Source organism: Xiphias gladius, chromosome 24 (assembly GCF_016859285.1).
Source record: "Xiphias gladius isolate SHS-SW01 ecotype Sanya breed wild chromosome 24, ASM1685928v1, whole genome shotgun sequence".
Lineage (NCBI taxonomy): Eukaryota > Metazoa > Chordata > Actinopteri > Istiophoriformes > Xiphiidae > Xiphias > Xiphias gladius.
In genome coordinates, this window is record NC_053423.1 from 19492670 (window position 1) to 19510100 (window position 17431).

The window sequence follows — 17431 nt, forward strand, 5'->3', positions numbered from 1 at the left end:
CTTATTTTGCCATTGAATCAGATACATTAGTTAATGCAGTAATATAAAAATACTTCATTATTATTAAAAGTCTAGTATTCAAAATCTTTCTCAAGTAAAAGTACACAAGTGTTACAAAAAAAATGTAGAAGTATCAAAAGTAAAAGTGTTCATAATGAAGGTAAATTCATGGCCCTTGTGTGTGTTGCATTATTGTAGTTATTATATTATTGAGTTATTTACTGTTATAGCTGGTCAAGATGGAAATATTTAGAACTACTTTATATTCCTTTGTAGTTTAATCTATAACAATAAATTATATTTTATAAGACTGTTGAATTTTATAAGACTGTTGAATTCCAACACAAGCACACCTCATTCTACTTAATGAGGTACTGGTTAGGTGTTCAGCTGAACCAAATCTTATTTAACGAGGAAAAGTATAAAAACCACTGCTGTGCTCATCACTATCCTCTTGCAATAGGACCAGCTGGATGGCAAAAAACAGTGCTAGTAGTACCTCAAAAGTAATTGGAATCAAAACATAACTACTGACCATGCCAACAGAAAAGAAGGGTTCAATTCTGGCTTTACTGGCAGAGGCATACAGTGAGCGTCAGGTTGCTTCCATCCTTAAAATTTCTAAGATGGTGGTTCATAAGAACAAGGTCAAGCAGCAGACATTGGGAACAAAGCTACAGACCGGCAGGAGGCCAAAACAACTCTCCACTGACCGGGATGACTGTCAACTCATTCGAATGTCACTCAGCAACCGTACGATGATATCAAGTGACCTACAAAAAGAATGGCAAATGGCAGCTGGGGTGAAGTGCATGGCAAGGAACGGTTCGAAACAGGCTCCTAGGGGCAGGGCTCAAGTCGTGTAAAGCTAGAAAAAAAGACCTTCATCAATGAGAAGCAAAGAAGAGCCAGGCTGAGGTTTGCAAAACACCATGTGGATTGGACCATAGAGGACTGGAGTAAGGTAATCTTCTCTGAGTCCAATTTTCAGCTTTACCCAACACCTGGTCATCCAATGGTTAGACGGAGACCTGGAGAGGCCTACGAGCCATAGTGTCTCACACCCACTGTGGAATTTGGTGGCGGATCGGTGACGATCTGGGGGTGCTTCAGCAAGGCTGGAATCGGGCAGATGCGTCTTTGCCAAAGGACGCATGAATCAAGCCACGTACAAGGTTATCCTGGAAGAAAACTTGCTTCCGTCAGCTCTGACAATGTTCCCCCAACTCCTGAGGATTGGTGTATTTCCAGCAGGACAATGCTCCATGCCACACAGCTAGGTCAGTCAAGGTGTGGATGAAGGACCAGCAGATCAAGACCCTGTCATGGCCAGCCCAATCTCCATACCTGGACCTCATTGAAAACCTCTGGAATGTGATCTAGAGGAAGATGGATGGTAGCAAGCCATCAAACAAAGCTGAGCTGCTTGAATTTTTGCACCAGGAGTGACATAAAGTCACCCAACAGCAATGTGAAAGACTGGTAGAGAGCATCCCAAGAAGCATGAAAGCTGTGATTGAAAATCAGGGTTATTCACCAAATATTGATTTCTGAACTCTTCCTTAGTTAAAACATTGGTATTGTTCTTAAAAAATGAATATGAACTTGTTTTCTCTGCATTATTTGAGGTATGAAAACACTGCATCTTTTTTGTTGTTTCGACCATTTGTCATTTTCTGCAAATAGATGCTCTAAAGGACAATATTTTTATTTGGAATTTGGGAGAAATGTTGTCAGTAGTTTATAGAATTAAAAAAATTTTACTCAAACACATACCTATAAATAGTAAAATCAGAGAAACTGAATTTTGCAGTGGTCTCTTTAATTTTTTTTTTTTTTTTCTTCCCAGAGCTGTAAGTATATCCACTTGCAGATAACAAGTGGAATGTGTACAATCTGTTTAAGAGCCCATATGATATACAGTATTCTGATCTTGAAATTTCAAGATGAGAGCAAGTTCTAAAACCATGCAAGTTTTACTATCCACAACGTAAATTTAGATCATCTCTTTAGGTACTTATGGGGCCTTTGCAGATGTGTGATTAATTCCTAAAACTGACTTTAAAAAAAAAAAAAAAATATTAAATGAAAATCTGAAGGGCTCTTGCTTGAAAAATCTTCACTGGTAGTAAAAGTCATAGGTAACTATCTTTACCAACAGCTAAGTTCTTTAATGGTGCATGTCTGGAAGCCCCCATAATCTAGTGGTTTATTCCCACATTAGTGGCCTTTTAAGTTTGTCTATGAATAGATTTATATTAAATTAAATATATTATAAATAGGTTTCTTTCTTTCTTTCTTTCTTGCAACACAGCCACAAATCACTCTCACTTGCAGTCGGGGGAAACCCTCGCCCCCGCCCGCCCGAGCATCCCCGGTGTGTAGAGCACGCTCCTACCAAGCTGTGTCGTCACACCGAGCGGGCACGAATCTCCCCGAACGGACCAATGGGAAAGCGAGGATAGGGCGATTGACACCTCAGTGACGAAAAACTGCGGGCCAGCTGTCACGGCGCGCGAAAGATCAAAATTATCTTTTCAGTGTGTATGGAACAGGCGGGAGGAAGAGGAACAGTCCGGCTAAAAAGCTTTCTAAATGTGCTTTAAAACACTGACATAGCCTTTGCCACGCAGACATTTTATTTTCGACGTCTGTTGTGGCTGCCGAGATTCGTCAAAGCGTTTTTTTTTCTCCGCTGGCTTCTTTTTTTTTTTTTTAAAAAGAGCGTGAACTAGCCGGCGGACAAAGATGAGCCTGGTCCTTTCTCAACAACCGGTGAGGGAATGCTTTCAGACACCACCAACTAGTTTGGACATATATCTAACCTGAAATTATCAGACTGACACATATGCCGCCGTTAGTTATAAGTTGTGAGAGAAGACTGGGAAGATAAAAAGTATTCCAATCAAAGAAATGCTGCTAGCTGCGGATATTGTTAGCGTTAGCCAGTTAGCTAGCTCGCTAGGTTACGTTTAGCCAGCTGGGATGGTAGTTATCGACTTGGCCTGGTCACATCGATTAAATGCATGTTAGTAAGGCATATTACTTTGTTGACCACTGTTAAAATTTTATATCTAAATAGATTGGGATCAAGGGGACTATTCACGGATATCAATCACTTGTGCCTGCGAAGTTTGTTTTAAAGAATTGTACATTTAGCTAACTACAAGCGTTGAAAGGAAGCAGTGTCGCTAGCTAACTTAAATGCTTATCGTTTGGTTTATTGCAAGGCGCCACTAATGTGATTTAACCAGCCACCGGGGTGCCTAGTCACACAATCGACGTCTATGCCTCACGTTAACTTTGCACAGAAATTGTGTTTTCCTGACTTTTTTTCTTTTTTTTTCCGGACACTTTATATCCTTGTATCCTAGAAAAGGTGATGCAGTGAGTTGCACACCTATGAACGGTTGCAGTCTGCTACTTTTACCATGAAATCAATACGTTATACCTGTGGCTTTCTTGAAAGTATAGATTCAGTACACATTTAATAAGTAACACTGATAACTAGCATTTGGCACTGTGTGCCTTTTGGAAGTTTATAGATGCATTACATTGATTCTGGAGCATCATGTTTTCTTTGTTTTTGGTTTTGTTTTTTCACTAATCAGACAGCAGAGTACACTGCTATGCCCCCATATTACTGAAAAAAAAACACTGCATGGTGGTTTAATAATGTTTTTGCGTTATTACACCCAGGCTGAGGGGCTCCCAGCTGTGGCCCAAACAGCAGCAGAGAGTGATTCAGACAGCGGGATGGGCTCTCCAGCAGAGGAGATGGTCACTGAGACAATCAACAATAGAGAGGAGCTTCCAGGTGAAGTAATAGAACAATCAACCGGAGACAGGGCAGAGCCACTTTTGCTATGTAAATGAGGAATCCATTTAGGTTATTGTCTGTAAAATTGGACTAAACTTGTTACATTAAATTATACAGTTTAGGTATTTAGTAGACACTTAATCAAAAAAAAAAAACTTACAATAGGTGCAACAGTCACATTACTATTTGAATGGCGGCTGATGATCCACAACACACAGCTAAAGAGAAATCTGCCTGTGCCAGTCCATGTAATTTTTTTTTTTTTTTAAAGGTGTGAAAAAATTAAATGTTGCAATTAAAATTAAAAAAAAAAGGCCTGAAGAACTTGACTATATGTACTTACAAATGAAAGATCATAAAACCTTTGCTTCAAGAAGATTTTGGATGACGATTGTGCTATTTAACTGTTTATAAATTGTTATTTTGCTTCCAGATTCTGATGACGATGAAGACATCACTCCTCACAGAAAGCCTCGCCGTAATGCCATTAGAGACAGTGACAGTGAGGAAGAGACAGCTGCAGATAACAGTGGCCACATGGCTGAAACGCTGGCGTTATCTGCTTCCAGCGGAGAGGAGATGGAGACGGGAGAGGCCGAAGAGAAGGGTGAGGGGAGAGAGAATGGGGCGCAGAAGAGCAAGAGAATAAGCCGTGCACCCATCGACAGTGAAGACAGTGAGCCTGAGCAAGGGAAATGTGGAGAAATGGAGGAGCAACGGGACGAGGTGAAGAAGGAAGCGAAATCAAAGGAACGGAAGAAGAGAGAGAAGAGCCAGAGGCACCGGCAGAAAAAGGAGAAACATAGCAAAGCGGTGGAAAAACTAAAGAATAAAGAGAGGTTCTCTGAAATGAATGAGGTAAGTGCAGCCTGGTCTTTTCTCTTAGTGGTACTTATTTCCTCTGCCACTGAGCTTTTTGTACATGGGGTCCAGTACATCAAGGTTCCTACTCTAGTCCAGCCTGGACTTGTCTGTGTCATAAGTTTGAAAACTGCTTCTAAACCTTGAAAAAGTATGATATGTATTAAGTACATGTTTCTGTATAGGTCACTAAATATTTTCTACATATTTAGATTAGTTTCAAATTCTTATGTTAGTATCCATTAAGAATAATCTTTATGTAAATAGGAATATGGTAATATTTGTGTAACATCACACCAAACACCCAAATCCTCAAGTAATTTGGGAAATGAAATGAAATTGAATGTCAAATGTTAATCTAAGCGGAATCGAGTGACATGACATATGGATTGTATGATTAAAGACAATTTTACCTATTTCCTCAGGAGACACCTCTCCCTCGGGCTCTGAATGACAGCGGGTGTCCACTTGGTGACACAGACCTGTTTGACACTGGTCTGGATGATGAGGAGGAAGAAGAGTCTCTGGATGCCATCCGAGCTGCAGTCAAACACGAGATGAAAAAACATAAGGTACAAAAAAAGATGACTATTTGCAATTGGAATTCTTTAGTGAAGACTTTTTTTGTGACGTAAGATATTGTTAATGTTCTTTCTTTTTCTTCCTTTTAGAAGTAAAACAACTATTTTGTGTGTGTGTGTGTGTCTGTGTGTGTGTAAACTGCCTTTGGTGTTACCTCTGTGCTCAGCTTTAAACAAAATGTATTAAAGTTAACGAAATTTTGGTGAAATGTTGTGTTGAAAAGAGTGAGACAATGTTAGCCTTGGTACTGCAGATGTTGTCTAGACAGTTCATTGTGTGATCAGTGTTAAATATCGCTGCAGGAACTTCTCCTGAATGAAGATGAAGAGGCACCAGAGAAACCCCAGCGCGTGGTATGCAGTGCCAAAATGCTTGAATTTATTCTTAAATGCTGTAAAATGAATACCAAATAACAAAAAGCGCTTTTTTCATTTTCATTTTCAACATGCATGATGTTCTCAGGAGAGGAAAGCTGCACGTGCCAGCAAAGAGGCAATGAAAAACCTCCACAGTGAGTCTCAGAGGCTTGTCAGAGGTCAGTTTACAAGAAACACTTCTCTTGTCTTTTTATCCGCTGTAGCAATGTGTTAAGTCTGCTCCTTATTTGGATTTTCAAGTTAAACCTCAAGATTTTTTTATTTTTGTATCATAGTATGAAATGTATGGTTCACATTTTAAAAGAGGTGTCACATGTTTTCCGTGCTACTGTGACTGCATCTTTGACATGTTCCTCTGTCTTTGCAGAGTCCACACTTGGCCTGCCCTACCACATCCCTGAGCCCAAGACCATCGACCAGTTCTTTAAGAAGAGAGCCAGGCCAGAGGGTCCTGCCATGGCATTATTGAAGTAAAGACAAAAACAACCCCAAATTACTATCAATTGGCACAATTTTACTAGACAAATCTGATTTTTATAATAGACTGGCTACCTGCTAACATCACCAGCATTTAGTTGCCGGGCAAGTTTTAAGTTTTACATTGGTTCTGTCAGGAACACGCAATCAAAAGTCAAATAAGTCACAAGTGCGCCATAATAAAATTACAAATTAATTATAATTTTATTCTCTTCAGATCTACAAAGTATTCAGCCATGATGTTGGAGACACCATCGGCTCCTCCTCCACCTCCTGTAAACCCCCCCAGCGAGCCCCAAAGGCCATCCACAGAGCACGACTCTTCACCTTCTCTGGATCTCTCATGTACTCAGATCCAGCCCATACCTCATCCTGCCGCCACCTCATCCCCGCAGCAGGAGAGCCTCAGCCAGGCCAGTGAAGCAACTGGAAGCCTAGATCCCACCCAGGAATCTGGACCAATGCTTTACCTCTCTGAGAGTCTGCAGGATTCAGTCACAACAGATGGATCAGTGAAATCCTCTTCTTACTCTGGGGAAGAAACCTCTGCTGTCCCCTTAGAACAAAGCCAAACTGCAGTAGTGTCTGACTCAGAAGCCCTGCAAAAAGAGTCTGTATCTGGGGCTTTGGTGGAGTCTGTATCTGCTCAGTGTTGGAGCACTGCTTCAGCTGCAGCAGAGCCTTCAGTGAAGCAACCCACCAAGCCCAAGAGGGACAAACTGGCCAGACTGAAGGAGCTTGGACTGGACCCCCCACCTGTTGCTAAATTGTGTCCAGATGATGGAGCTTTTGTTCAGCTCGAGCCTCCACAGCTCAACCCTGGTGAGTCATGTTTCTTTTAGGATTTCAAGAGATGAAGAATAAGAATGGGTCATAGCTCAGTATTCCCTCTCTTCTTCAATCAGGTGTGGTGGCCCTGAAGGAGCGTTACCTTCGTCATGTCCAGCCCCCCACAAGGCCCCAGGGAGAGCGCACAATGCAGCTCAACATCATCCGCAAAGACAGCAACCCTTCTGGCCAGGAAGAGTTGCACACTGAATCAGTCTCTGTCACTGTTAAGGAGGGGGCAGATGAGCCAGTGCCCACCAAACCCGGTATGGATACATGTGACATGAACATACAGGCCAGGGTTTAAATTGGTCCTTGAGATTTTTCTCAAATATCAAGCAATTTTGAGAGGTTTATTTAGGACAGGGTAAAGAAGATTGTTTAGCCCCTTTTAAAATCATAAACAAACAAAGGAAAAAACCTTTTTAAGGCACTAGGCCATGGTCCAGATCAGCTATTATGGACAGGGGGGTGCACAAAATTTGACTGGAAATTGAGATGTATTGTTTCTTGACATGACAAACCTCTTCCGCTCTTTTGTGTAGGAGAGAAGCTGCTGACACTGAAGCAGCGTCTGCAGCTCGCCATGGCCCAGCGGAGAAAGGAGGAGAGGGCACGAAAAGCTGAGCTGAATCGCCTAGACAATGAAAATTTTGGAGAGGAAGAAGAGGAGGAGGAGGAAGAGCTGACAGATGAGTCAGAGGAAGAAGAAGTAAGAAGATGTGTTTGTTTCTCTGAAACAATCGAAATTAATTTATAACTATTAGTGCTTTTGTCTCTTTTGTACTCACATCAAGCCGGAACTTCTCTCTCCCAGGGTGTAGACGACTTACTGGGCGGCGATGATGGGGAAGAAGAAGAGAAGGAGGATGAGGCAGAAGAGGAGGAGGAAGGCAGTGTAGCTCAGAGTATCAGGAGCCCTTCCCCCGTGGCACTGACTGGACCCTCGCCAACTCCTGACCTTGTTAACACAGATGGCACACTCATGCTTTTCCCCGGCAACTCCTGCTCTCGCACTGGGTAAGTTTGTTTGGAGTTACTGGTTGTGTGTCTCGGACTTTGTAAGTGCCTCTTGAGCATACACCTTTAAAAAAAAAATGTAATGATAAAACTGCCTTAGAATAATTGGTAAATGTGTGGTTTAGTGTCACTTAATTATCACCTCGGTGTCCCAATTAGCATAAAACATAAGTTGTTGTTTTTTTTAAAATTTCTTTTATCTTTTTTTTTTTGTCTTAACAGCATGTTTAGTGTGTGTGTGTGTGTGTGTGTGTGTGTGTGTGTGTGTGTGTGTGTGTGTGTGTGTGTGTGTGACACACACTTACACACTAGAAGCAGTGAAGCTTCACATGTACTATTTTTCCATTTTAGTGACGGTGTAAGACGGTCTGGTCCCTCTGGACAGGACAGTGGTAATAAGATGGGTGAGTAGAGCAGGGGCCCTCTGTTCAGTTAGTCTATACTTTATACACTCAGACTAATGTATAGTTAATATTGACAATTAATGAGGGGAAATGCTTTAAACATAGTGATAACATTGGTTATACTCGCACTGCTTCTCATGCCAGTTGAAATTGCTTTATTTGGCAGGACACTGTTTTTTTTTTGTTTGTTTTTTTTTTTTTTGTTTAACAAAATTTGTGTTTTCTTTTTTCACTCTCTTGCCACTCTTGTCTCCAGAAGAGGATGACTCCCTGTCCCTGGTAAAGGACAACAGCCACAACAGCAGCTTTGAGCTTGTAGGATCCATGATTACCTCTTACCAGCCTATCAATCATCAGCGCTCCACAGGAAGAGGTGTCCCCAACTCCTCCATTTTCCGCTCCCCTTCTCCCTGCCTCTTCAGGCCCAGCTTCCTCGGCTCTGCCTCTAAGGTAAGATAGAAGGTTTTCCAGTTTGTTTAATACTTACAGCATCAAAATGATATCATCAGGGGTTTGGATTCTCCCAAACATGCCCAGGGTTAAACAAACGTAGTCAGTTCAGCCAGACTGATGTGGCACACAGAAAAATACACTTATAATAAAGGGGTGCAAAATTTTAGTGTCATAATTTAATTGGTTTGTTTAAAAATCAAACAATCGTGAAAGATATGAGATGTACACACAGACATTCACATAAAAATATATATAGACACTTTTAGCTACTTATACTGACATTTAATTAATTACAAATAAATTAAAAAAAAGCCTGTGCAGGTGAGGTAGGAAACTTATACAAAAATCTCTCTTAAAAACTCAAGGTCAGATAAACAGGATTACATTAAATAAAAATAGGAAAAATAAAGAAAACACAGAAAGGAAAGGGAAAAAAAGAAAATTATTTAAGCATTTATACTGTTGTTTGCTTCAAAATTGTGGCTTCATTTTTCATAATTTCTTTTTTTTTTTTGTCTTAACAGCATGTTTAGTGTGTGTGTGTGTGTGTGTGTGTGTGTGTGTGTGTGTGTGTCACACACTTACACACTAGAAGCAGTGAAGCTTCACATGTACTATTTTTCCATTTTAGTGACGGTGTAAGACGGTCTGGTCCCTCTGGACAGGACAGTGGTAATAAGATGGGTGAGTAGAGCAGGGGCCCTCTGTTCAGTTAGTCTATACTTTATACACTCAGACTAATGTATAGTTAATATTGACAATTAATGAGGGGAAATGCTTTAAACATAGTGATAACATTGGTTATACTCGCACTGCTTCTCATGCCAGTTGAAATTGCTTTATTTGGCAGGACACTGTTTTTTTTTGTTTGTTTTTTTTTTTTTTGTTTAACAAAATTTGTGTTTTCTTTTTTCACTCTCTTGCCACTCTTGTCTCCAGAAGAGGATGACTCCCTGTCCCTGGTAAAGGACAACAGCCACAACAGCAGCTTTGAGCTTGTAGGATCCATGATTACCTCTTACCAGCCTATCAATCATCAGCGCTCCACAGGAAGAGGTGTCCCCAACTCCTCCATTTTCCGCTCCCCTTCTCCCTGCCTCTTCAGGCCCAGCTTCCTCGGCTCTGCCTCTAAGGTAAGATAGAAGGTTTTCCAGTTTGTTTAATACTTACAGCATCAAAATGATATCATCAGGGGTTTGGATTCTCCCAAACATGCCCAGGGTTAAACAAACGTAGTCAGTTCAGCCAGACTGATGTGGCACACAGAAAAATACACTTATAATAAAGGGGTGCAAAATTTTAGTGTCATAATTTAATTGGTTTGTTTAAAAATCAAACAATCGTGAAAGATATGAGATGTACACACAGACATTCACATACAAATATATATAGACACTTTTAGCTACTTATACTGACATTTAATTAATTACAAATAAATTAAAAAAAGCCTGTGCAGGTGAGGTAGGAAACTTATACAAAAATCTCTCTTAAAAACTCAAGGTCAGATAAACAGGATTACATTAAATAAAAATAGGAAAAATAAAGAAAACACAGAAAGGAAAGGGAAAAAAAGAAAATTATTTAAGCATTTATACTGTTGTTTGCTTCAAAATTGTGGCTTCATTTTTCATAATTTTTTTTTTTTTTTTTTCCCCCCATCAGAGTTCAGGCAAACTCTCTGAGCCCTCTCTCTGCCTCCCTGTTGAGGACTCCCAAGACCTCTATGCACCTCCCTCCCCAGGTGCTGACTCGGGGCCTCTAGGTGGAGCAGCTTCTGGCCCTGGCCTGGGAGGAGACTCCCAAGGTCACTTCTCTTTGGAGGACGACGCCCATTCCCAGTTACTTGATGCAGACGGCTTCCTAAACGTGGGGCCTCGCCCCGGTGCACCTCATTCCCATAAGAGACAGTTGATCCTGGACAGCCTGGATGAAAATGCAATGGATGCCAACATGGGGGAGCTGTTAGGGCTGTGCTCAGGTGTTTTTGGGACAGCAGAGAGTGGCTCCAGTAGGGGCGGACGCCTTGGATCAACACAGGAGGATGAGCTGCTTGGGTTGTGCTCAGGAGCATTTCCACCAACACAGGCAGGAGAGGGGCAGACGGACACAGACAAGAGTAAAGACGAAGGACGAGATGAGGAAGCTGACAATACCATGGATCAGCTGCTGGGGCTCTGTTCAGGAAAATTTCCTAGTCCAGGTAAAGGAGTGTGTGCTGTCCTTTTGTTTCGAGGGGGACACGTACAGAATTAATGTTTAATGTATTTAATTTAAAAAAGCCAAAGGTCAAAGTGTAGCCTCCACTGTACTAAACCCATCTTTTGGGCTGGTTGTTAAAACTGGAAACATCTCAACATGTTCGAATTACTGTTGTTTCGTTTCGTGTTTGTTTCTTTTTTTAATGTCCTTTTACAATTTATGCTTTTAGCTGATACACATTTGTGGTTTTAAAATGTGAAGCTTATCTTTTGTTTTTCCTCCAGTTACACATTATTTAGATTTGTCTCTTTTGTCTCTTTTGCTGCCAATTCTAGGTTCTGCTCACACAACTTCACCAGCACAAGACAGGTACAGTACAAAAACCTGATATGATCTAAAATCAGCAATCAGTTAGGAGTTTATTGTTCGTTGTTTTGTGGACATATAACACTTGTCCATCCGTATAAAAGTTGCTTACTCTTTGTGATTCTTTATGAAACTGCTTATCCTTATGTCCCTCTCTTTTTTTACTCATTACTTCAATCCCCTTTGATAAAGGAATATTAATTGGAATATTTATATGCAATGTAAGATTCTCATAGTGATTTCTCTCTGTAAAGTAAAACGACGACAGAGAAGGAAGAGCAGCAGGACGAGGAAGAGGACTGCGAGTTCCGGCTTCTGTCAGATGTAGAAAGTGAGCAGGTATTAAAAAAAAGTCGTCTGAAAATATAATCCTTAATGTAATTTCCTTGTTATGGTTTTGGGACAAAGTTCCACTTCATGTGTGGATATATCTCTTTATAGTAGAAATGATAAGAATTCTGGCTTTGCAGGAGGATGATGAAGATGGCGTAGAGGAAAATGAAGAGCATGAGGATGGAGAGGAGGCAGATGCTGGCGAGGAAGGGTACAATGACGTAGAAGAGGAAGAGTTGCACGGTGTGTTTGCTCCCCATCGGCTCAAGAAAAAGAAGAAGATGTAAGTTAAAAATCAAATCAAACTTAAGGTGATTTGCAGAATTGAATTGAATTGAACATGTAGCACAGGTTTCAATTGCGTCTTGCATTCACAGGCTTCTGGCTGACTACCTGGACAAAGAGGCTGAGCTGTCGGGCAGTGACATGGGGAGTGACGATGAGGATGGTGACAGGGGGAGCGAATATGAGGAAGAGGAGCTTCTCGAAGAGCTTCCCTCTGATGAAGAGCTGCAGGACCAGGTCAACAAGATCCACATGTGAGTAACGGCTACTTTTTACACCATGTCTGTCATCTTATTTCTGTGTAATTCAGCAAACTGTAGTAATTATGCTGCTCACAGCGGAAATGATCTTATCTTCAGGCTAAAATGCATTAATGTAAGTACAGAGGGAGCAACTGTGGATAAGCTTGTTCCAGTTTACTCAACTGTTGCTCTAAAATGAAGAGGAAACCTTCGAGAAAAAGCCTGAAATAGTAATGCAAGGTGGATTGTTTACAAACTGAGAGATGAGAGTTTTAAAATGTATCCGTTCTTCTTAAAGGAAGCAGATACTGGATGATGACAAGCGTCGTCTGAGGCTCTACCAGGAGCGCTACCTAGCTGATGGCGACCTGCACTCTGATGGCCCGGGACGAGCTCGTCGCTTCCGCTGGAAAAACATTGGTGAGATTACAGGATGAGGGAATAAATACCCTTAAGCACCACATGCTAGTAATCTCGTTTGAATCTTATTGGAATTGAGACAGTAGTTGTTTAAGGAACACGTGTTTCTGTTGGGCCAAGAACACTTTAGATTCTTAGCTATGTAAAGAGAGAGAGAGAGATATATGATCTCAGTACAATCTCAGTACAAATTAATTTCTCCCCGTAAGGACTATTGTATTCATCAGCTTGCCACCCAGATCAATAGATGAACACACACAGAAGATAGAAAAAGAAAGGAAAAACACTGTTAAGTGGAGGTTTGAGCTTTGAGTCCCTCAGATTTTCCGTTCAGATTCTACAAATTAACTTTAACATTGTTCTGTGTTGTCATTTGATTGTCATTTCCTTTTGAATCTTTCCCTCCAGATCATGGTTTCAACATGAACAGGATGGGAGCAGATGGTGAGGAAGAGGAGGAGGAAGATGAAGACATCGACCAGAGTGAGGTCCAGAGGAGGAAAGAGAGACTGGAGAGAGAACAGTGGCTCAGAGAGCAAGTAGGTCACATTGTTTGTAAATTTGTATCTGCAAGTATTAAGAGTCCTGCACACAGATATGTGAGGAACCATTAACTGAGTAAATATATTTGCAGTATTGACTTTGGTGAATTCAAAATTCTACATTTTGTAAATTCAGTGCAGGTTTAAAAGACATTTAGCCCTGTAAACAATTAACATACTGAAAACAAGCCGCATGAGTTCAAAGAGGCTGTGTTGTTTAGTCTTCCTTCCTTTCTCTGTGTCTCTTCTCACAGTCTGAACAGAAAGCCCAGAAAGGGGAAGATTTGGATGCAGACGACGAGCGGATTGGAGAGGAAGACAGTCATTTTATGAAGCTGGCCAAGAAACTGACAGCCAAGACTCTGCAGAGAAAAGGTCGGTTCATACGAGGCCTCACAAGAAGAGTCCCATGGCCTTAAACACCCAGACATGTTTTTGGCTGGAATAGCTAAAGTAATAAACTTGTATAGCAAAAAACCAGAAGGAAACAAAACATTAAAACCCAATCTGTTAAAAGTAGTTATTAAGATACTCTTATTATTCAATTATTCATTTTTTGACTAACTCTGGACCTAGGAACAACCAGAAGGGAATCACTTGAGGATTTCAGGGAGCAAGGATAAACATAGAGGGTTTAGGTCAGTGATATGAATGAAATAAGAAAGTGATATATACTATAATATATATATTATCTTGTTTTTAGTTCCAGTTAAGCTCCTGGCTGCTTTTTAACAAGTTAAAGGGTAAAACTTTTTTACTAATGCCAGTGAACGTGGCATTATATTTCATTAAAAGTTACCAGATTTTCAGCAGAAATTGAATTGCGATGTTCCTAAGATATATGCTTTTTTTTTTTTTATCTATGTAGTGCTTTTCACCAAGACACTGGCTTATGGAAACTAAACCAGACACAGATGGGGAACTGCAGCCAATACTGTCATTGCTAACTTAATTCAACCACTCTATCTAATAGGTAAACTCCTTTACTCTTCATCAGGGGGGGAAAAAGACTTTTCCCGGAAAATCTGTGTCCCAGCAAACCAAACTAAACTGGACACAGAATGAAAACTGCTGCCAAAACTGTTACTTTGGAGTGTTTGTTTCTGACAGTTGTAGCATTCTTGTGTTCCCAGAAAAAGAAATGAATTAATAAAAGAAATAAACAAATTACTTTTCCCAGAAAACATATGTCCCAGCAAACTAAACTAAACCAGACAGACAGGAAACTGCTCCCAGTACTGTCAGTGACAGTACTGGGAGCTTCAAAGCGTATGTTTCTGGACAGTAGTGGCATTCTTGTGTTCCCAGAAAAAGAAATATGAATAAAACTGGGTGGCTACATGTGATATTCAAGAGCTTTTGACATTGGTAAAGTCATATTTTCAGATACAAATGACAAAGTGGACTGATTAATGTCTGCAGCTGGACATTAATCAGATTTACATGGTGCTTTAATTATTTGCACTGCTGAGTATGTGTAAGTTGAAGACACAAATGTGCTTTGCTTTTTGGCTTTTTTTTTTTTTAACCAGCAAAAAAATATTTTACACGAATCAGTAGATAAATGGAGAAATATTTTAAGCATATTTTGATTTAGTGTTTGATTGTTTTTGTTTTTAAACTACTTTTTATCATAATATTAGGAAACTGGTTTGCTAGAGGGGTCTCACTCAGATTATGTCACTAACATTCACAATTTTTAAACCAGAGCCCCCCGTGGTGCCACAGCCAGAAAAGAAGACCACATCAACTCTCAATCCCTTCCAGAGACCCTCAAGGCCTTTACAGGTATGACAGTTAATGTAGGAGGCAGAAAGTGCTTAATATTTGAAAGGTGAATTTTGATTTTATTTGCTTGTCTTACTTTTAAAACTGCCATTTTCGGGTTGTTATGATTATATCTGTACAACTACCTATAAGATATTTCTCATTTCATAACTTCAGTTTACTCTTGAGTCCAGCTGCAGACCGCTTTTAAGGCGGGAAGGTAGCTCTTGTGTAACTTGTGCGAACCCGAAGCATCTGACACTTGTTGCCTGAAGCCGTTTTTCTGGCTTTTATTCTGAGAAAATATCTCATGGTTCTTAGCCAAATATGAGGACCTTTTCACTCCGGGTCAGTAGAATTACGATTTGATTGCGTTTACCATTTGGAATTCCTGCTAAGGGTTTAACTTTGTGACAGATACGGTGGCTGGTGGACTAGAAAATCGATTTTCTGTTCTGTACTTAGTGTTCCTAAATAAAAACCTCTTTGAAAGGGTCCAGAATGCTGCAAAATGAGAGGCTTGAGTGGATGTTGGTGATTGGCCTTATATGTCGTTCATTACTGAATCTGTACTTTGATCTGTACAAGGTCAACGTAAGACTTATGTTTTATTGAGTTTTTTTTTTTTTTTTTTCCCCCCCTCCTCCTCCAGGTGAGGAGAGGTTCACTACTGAGTCAGCCTCACTCCGTCCTCCAGAAGCTGGCTTCGATCTCAGAGGGTAACCCTCTGGCGCCCAGAAACAGTCGTGGATTTCTGTTTCAGACACTCTCTCCTGAAAAGGACCAGACTACTTCTCAGAAACAGGTGTGTGAGAGAAATGTCAGTCAACAAATGAAAGGTATAGAAGTTGAGACAAGCATAACTGATGCCCTCACATGGAAAATGACCACGTGGAGTCCAGCAGAGTGCTTGAATGGTGTTTCAGTTTGCTCAAAACAGTAACCAGCAACAGAAGTAGGCTCTGTTCCATGGTATGCTATAACAACTCCCCAAGAGGTTGGCTGAAAGTAATGCCTATCCCTCAAATTTTGTTAACTTCTCACTTAAGGCCAAAGGAATAATCTTTTTGGAGCTGCAGCAATATATCGATGACAGAAAATTAACCATCAACTATTTTAATAATCAAATAATTTTTTTTTTTAATCCATTTTTAGACAAAAATGTCAGTGGCTTTTTAATAGAATAGCCCCTGTTTCATTTAACATCTGTACTTTTTGCCCTGGTGAAAACAGTAAATTACTCTGTTTGGTCATGTCTTTTCTCCAAGATCTCGCTGTTCTAAAATAAGCACAAAAACAAAATACTTTCCTAAGATCTTGGAGAGACTTCAGCGTGATAGTCATGTGAATGTGTGATGGGTGAATTTCTTGTTTCTGAGGTATTCTAAAACGGCACTAGGTGGCGCCAAAGCCCATCGCTGCTTTTCAGATCCTGTTATGTAGAGATTGCAAAAAAAAAAAAAAGTGTGTTCCTTGACAGTTTTTCCAAACATCCTTCATTTAAAGAGTTTCAAGTAAAAATAAAGCTAAAATGATATTTTATTTACATTTACTATAGTAGGTTACACAGCTGTTTAAAACAAAACATTCAATTCTTTTACCACAATTATATTTCAATGTCAACATGCACCGAGTCATTTTGTCAGCGTTTTTTGTCAGATTGTGTTTTGTATAAGACCCCTATTGATGTGAAAGGGCTTAACTTTGCATGTGTTTGATCCCCAGATGATGAAGAAGAGGGGGCAGGTGGAGCCCGTGAACCCAGCGGCAAAGAGGGCCTGCAGGGAGAACAAACCCGCTGGACAGACTAAAGGCCCCCAGAGGAGCATCTTCAACTTCCTGGACCACTGAGGACTGCGATACGCTAAGTGAATTATGATCGTCAACTGGGAGGCCAACTGGTAAGGGCCAGGACTTGAGCCGCGTCCAGTACTTCCCCCAGCCAACGAGACTTGAAAAATGAGGGAGGTGGCAAAATTCTGGTTTATGTTTACATGGCCTTAAAATGGCAAACTAAAGAACACCAGTGAAGCATCTTTTGATGTTTACACACACTTGTCTCATCTTCAAATCTGTTATGCCATCAGCAGCATTCACCTGTCACATCTTACTTGACTTAATTTGGACTGCTTTATGTTTAAAATGTTTTATCATGTAAATAGGATCGATTTGTGTTTTTTAACGATTAGGGATTTTTGTATGATGACTTAAATGTATTTGTTTTACAGTGTAAATAAAAGTGTATTTTACGACATTGCTCTGTTTGCCTCTGTCTTCCCTGCTCAGGCTGGATGTTGCCAGTCACAGAGTCGATACAGGTAAAAAAAAAAACAAAAACAAAAAAACAGACATGATGCGTATTCAGTGTGTTGTTCCCCATGTGTGGCTTAGATTGCTATCGTGAAATTGCGTGCCTAGGGAGTGCTGTGTCACAATGGGCTTATGTTATCAGGTA

At 40.4% G+C, this 17431-nt stretch overlaps 1 protein-coding gene across 1 annotated transcript; it reads left to right on the forward strand.

Annotated features, from left to right (window-relative positions):
• The first annotated feature begins 2521 nt into the window (after positions 1-2521).
• LOC120786835 (claspin) lies at positions 2522-17230 on the forward strand. Its single transcript, XM_040122541.1, has 24 exons — positions 2522-2775; positions 3700-3817; positions 4254-4678; positions 5107-5253; positions 5566-5616; positions 5726-5798; positions 6008-6110; positions 6335-6939; positions 7023-7211; positions 7491-7657; positions 7763-7965; positions 8317-8369; positions 8626-8819; positions 10485-11022; positions 11357-11390; positions 11642-11726; positions 11858-12003; positions 12098-12259; positions 12546-12667; positions 13076-13206; positions 13464-13584; positions 14918-14997; positions 15629-15781; positions 16702-17230. The coding sequence occupies exons 1-24, from the start codon at positions 2749-2751 to the stop codon at positions 16825-16827; spliced, it is 4053 nt and encodes a 1350-aa protein (XP_039978475.1). The 5' UTR covers positions 2522-2748; the 3' UTR covers positions 16828-17230.
• The last annotated feature ends 201 nt before the right edge of the window (positions 17231-17431 follow it).

Bases quoted from the DNA above. Each gene is read 5' to 3' on its own strand.
- LOC120786835 (XM_040122541.1), top strand. From the start codon at position 2,749: ATGAGCCTGGTCCTTTCTCAACAACCG. The intron at 5,254-5,565 runs GTACAAAAAAAG...ATATCGCTGCAG, and splicing joins ACGAGATGAAAAAACATAAG to GAACTTCTCCTGAATGAAGA. The intron at 14,998-15,628 runs GTATGACAGTTA...CTCCTCCTCCAG, and splicing joins GACCCTCAAGGCCTTTACAG to GTGAGGAGAGGTTCACTACT.